General features: G+C 47.2%; 1 protein-coding gene across 1 annotated transcript in view; it reads right to left on the reverse strand.

The window, feature by feature from the left end:
* Positions 1-2,167, reverse strand: part of chrm4a (cholinergic receptor, muscarinic 4a) — a 91,063-nt gene extending 88,896 nt beyond the window's left edge. The window contains exon 1 of the mRNA XM_037696859.1: positions 1,900-2,167. Within this exon, the coding sequence (XP_037552787.1) occupies positions 1,900-2,167 (268 nt within the window). The remainder of the gene's footprint in view (positions 1-1,899) is intronic.
* Positions 2,168-3,432: the final 1,265 nt, after the last annotated feature.

Below are 3,432 nucleotides of genomic sequence, written 5' to 3' on the forward strand. Positions count from 1 at the left end.
CTCAGACAATGGACTTGTGTCTCTACTGGTCCTGTTAGACCTCAGTGCTGCATTTGATACAGTTGATCACAATATTTTACTACAGAGGCTTGAATATGATGTTGGGATTACAGGAACAGCTCTAAAATGGTTTAAATCATATCTATCTGATAGATTCCAGTTTGTAAATGTAAATAATGAATCTTCTTCATACACCAAAGTTAGTCATGGAGTTCCTCAGGGCTCAGTGCTTGGACCAATACTCTTTACTTTATATATGATTCCAGTAAAGTTATTAAACAGCGTGGGATACATTTGCTGATGATATAGAGTTATATTTGCCCATGAAACCAGATTTATTCAACTTTATTTAATCACGCAAATCCCACTGAGATCACAGATCTCTTTTGCAAGGGAGGCCTTGGCCTGAAGGCAGTCTAACATGCATGTTTTTGGTCTGTGAGAGTAAACCGGAGTACCTGGAGAAAAGCCATGCAAGCACGAGAAGAGCATGCAAACTCCACACAGAAAGAGCCCAGTTCCACTTGGGGATTGAACCCAGGACTTCCTTGCTGTGAGACAACAGTGCTAACCACTGAGCCGTCATGCTGCCAATGAATCCAGTCAGTTAAGTTACAATCTAAGGACATGTAAACATGGATGACCCTTAATTTTCTGCTTTTAAACTCAGACAAGTCAGAGGTTTTGGTTTTTGGACCTGAGCATCTTAGGAATTAATTTTTCAGTCTTTCACTTTCTCTGGATGACATTAATTTGACCTCCGGTTCTAAAGGTAAAAACCATGGTGTTAGCTTTGATCACGATATGTCTTTTTTTCTTTCAACCTTTCTTTATATAGGTTTGTCCCAATGAGCCTCTGGGACTCATTTACAAGAGAGACCTGGACCTTTCAACCCCCACATTAAAAACGTTACTAGAACCTCCTTCCTCCACCTGCGTAATATCACTAACATTAGAAACATCTGATCTAAAGATGATGCAGAAAAACTGGTCCATGCATTTGTCACGTCTAGACTGGACTATTGCAATGGTTTATTATCTGGGTGTCCAAATACTTCTTTAAAACGTCTTCAGTTGATCCAAAATGCTGCTGCCAGAGTCTTAACTGGAGTTACTGGGAGAGATCACATCTCTCCAGTTTTAGCTTCTCTCCATTGGCTCCCTGTCAAATCCAGAATAGAATTCAAAATCTTACTTCTAACCTACAAAGCTCTCAACAACCTAGCTCCATCTTATATTACAGATCTTATTGTTCCATATTTTCCTAACAGAGCACTTCCAAAAAAAAAACGTTCCTCCAGCTACAGCCCCATCTCTCGTCCCCGTTCCTGGTTTTCCAGCTGTAGTCCCATCTCTGGTCCCCACTCCTCCAGCTGCAGCCCTGTCTCTGGTCCACGTTCCTGGTTCTCCAGCTGCAGCCTTGTCTCTGGTCCCCGTTCCTGGTTCTCCAGCTGTAGTCCCGTCTCTGGTCCCTGTTCTTGGTTCTCCAGCTGTAGTCCTGGTACCCGACTCCCCTCCTGCAGATCTAGTCCCCGGCTCTTTGGCTGAGGTCCACGCTCCCGTCTCTTCGGCTGAGGTCCACTCTACCGCAGAAGATCTCGGCAAGCCTGAAGTCATCACTCCCGACTCTTCTGCTGAGGTCCTCGCTCCTGGCTCACCTGAGGTCCTCGCTCCTGGATCACCTGAGGTCCTCTCTCCTGGCTCACCTGAGGTCCTCGCTCCCGGCTCGTCTTCGGCTGAGGTCCTCGCTCCCGGCTCATCTTAGGCTGAGGTCCTCGCTCCCGGCTCGTCTTCGGCTGAGGTTTTCGCTCTCAGCTCGTCTTCGGCTGAGGTCTTTGCTCCTGGCTCGTCTTCAGCTGAGGTCTTCGCTCCTGGCTCATCTTCGGCTGAGGTCCTCACTCCTGTCTTGTCTTCGGCTGGGGTCCTCACTCCCGGCTCGTCGGCTGGGGTCCTCGCTCCTGGCCTGCCTGCAGATGTCTCTGCTCCTGGCCCACCCGAAGAGGTCCTCGCCCCTGGTCCACACGAAGAGGTCCTCGCTTGCTTGAGTCCAGGTGACCACAGGTGGACGCCCCTGCAGCCCACAGATGAATGGTCTCCTAGCTGCCTGCCGAGACCAGGGTCTGGGGATGGACGGTTCCCAGGCTGCCTTCCTGGTCCCCTGCCTCATTGGGGATGATCACCGGACCGCCCGCCTGAACATCAGACCTGCCTGGGACGGTCTCCTGACTGTCCACCTTGACCCTGAGTTAGGGTCTTGGATTTTTGTGTTTGGCATTTCCCAGGTTTTCCTGTTGGTTTTTTGTTCTTTTGGTCCTGTGTCTACTCATCCTGGTCTGTCCTCTTTTGTCCCGCCTCCCACCCAAGCTGGATGTAGCATGTCCTTGGGATGTCAGGAGCCATCCCTTGTGTGGGGGGTACTGTAGGGTTTCTGGGTTTTTGTCCTGTCTCTGTCTGTTTCCTCATGTTTCCTGATTCAACTCTCTGTGTTTTCCTTCCTTTGTGTTCAGCCCCTGTCTCACCTGTGTCTCATGTTAATCACCTCAGGTGTCTGTCATTGTCCTAATCGGTGTGTGTATATATTCAGCACTCTTCTGTCTTGTCTTTGTCTCCGGATTATCCTTCAATGGTGTCGTGTGCAGCTTTTTGTCCTGTCAGCCCTGACCTGCCTGTTTCCAGTTTGTGAGTAGCTGCCCTGTCAGCATTTTGATTTTGTTTTGTTTAATAAATATTGTTCATTATTCCTCGAGCGTCCTCGTCATCCTCCTGCACGTGGGTTCAAACACACCTGACGGCCGAACGTGACAGTATTCATTCATTTTATTCTGCTTTTGTTTCACCCTCTTTTTGATTTGGGTGTGTGTTTTGCTTTTCAGTGCTACTGGGAGTATGTTTAACTTGGTGCACATTTTCCTGTTTCTCAGTAGCTCAAATGGGGTTGCTCCCATTGTTGCATGAGTAGCTCGGTAGTTGTACAGGAACTCTTTTACAGCTTCTGTCCATGAGTTGTGACTTATTTTGCATGTTTGTATGCAGAAAGTACTCTGTTAAATCTCTCTACGGCACCATTTGCTTTGGAATAGTATACATTGGACCTTAGGTGCTGTATCTCCCTCAGAAAGTTATTAATTGTATGAGAAGTAAACTGACAACCGTTATTTGAGACAAGGTATGTCAGATTACCTTCCCTACTGAACACAGTGGCTAAAAAGCGAATGATGACGTCTGTAGTTACAGTAGAGATGAATGCAACCTCAGGCCATTTGCTGTAGTAATCTGTAAGTACAATAGCGTAACAGCAGTCCCATGTAGCATTTTCAAATGGGCCTGTAATGTCTATAGCAACTTTTTCCCATGGTTTGATGGGCAATTCAACTGGTGTTAATGGAGCAGGAGCAGTTATACTTACCTTGTTACTGAACTGGCAGTTAACAC

This window comes from Nematolebias whitei, chromosome 24 (genome assembly GCF_014905685.2).
Source record: "Nematolebias whitei isolate Nwh7 chromosome 24, NemWhi1, whole genome shotgun sequence".
Taxonomy (NCBI): domain Eukaryota; kingdom Metazoa; phylum Chordata; class Actinopteri; order Cyprinodontiformes; family Rivulidae; genus Nematolebias; species Nematolebias whitei.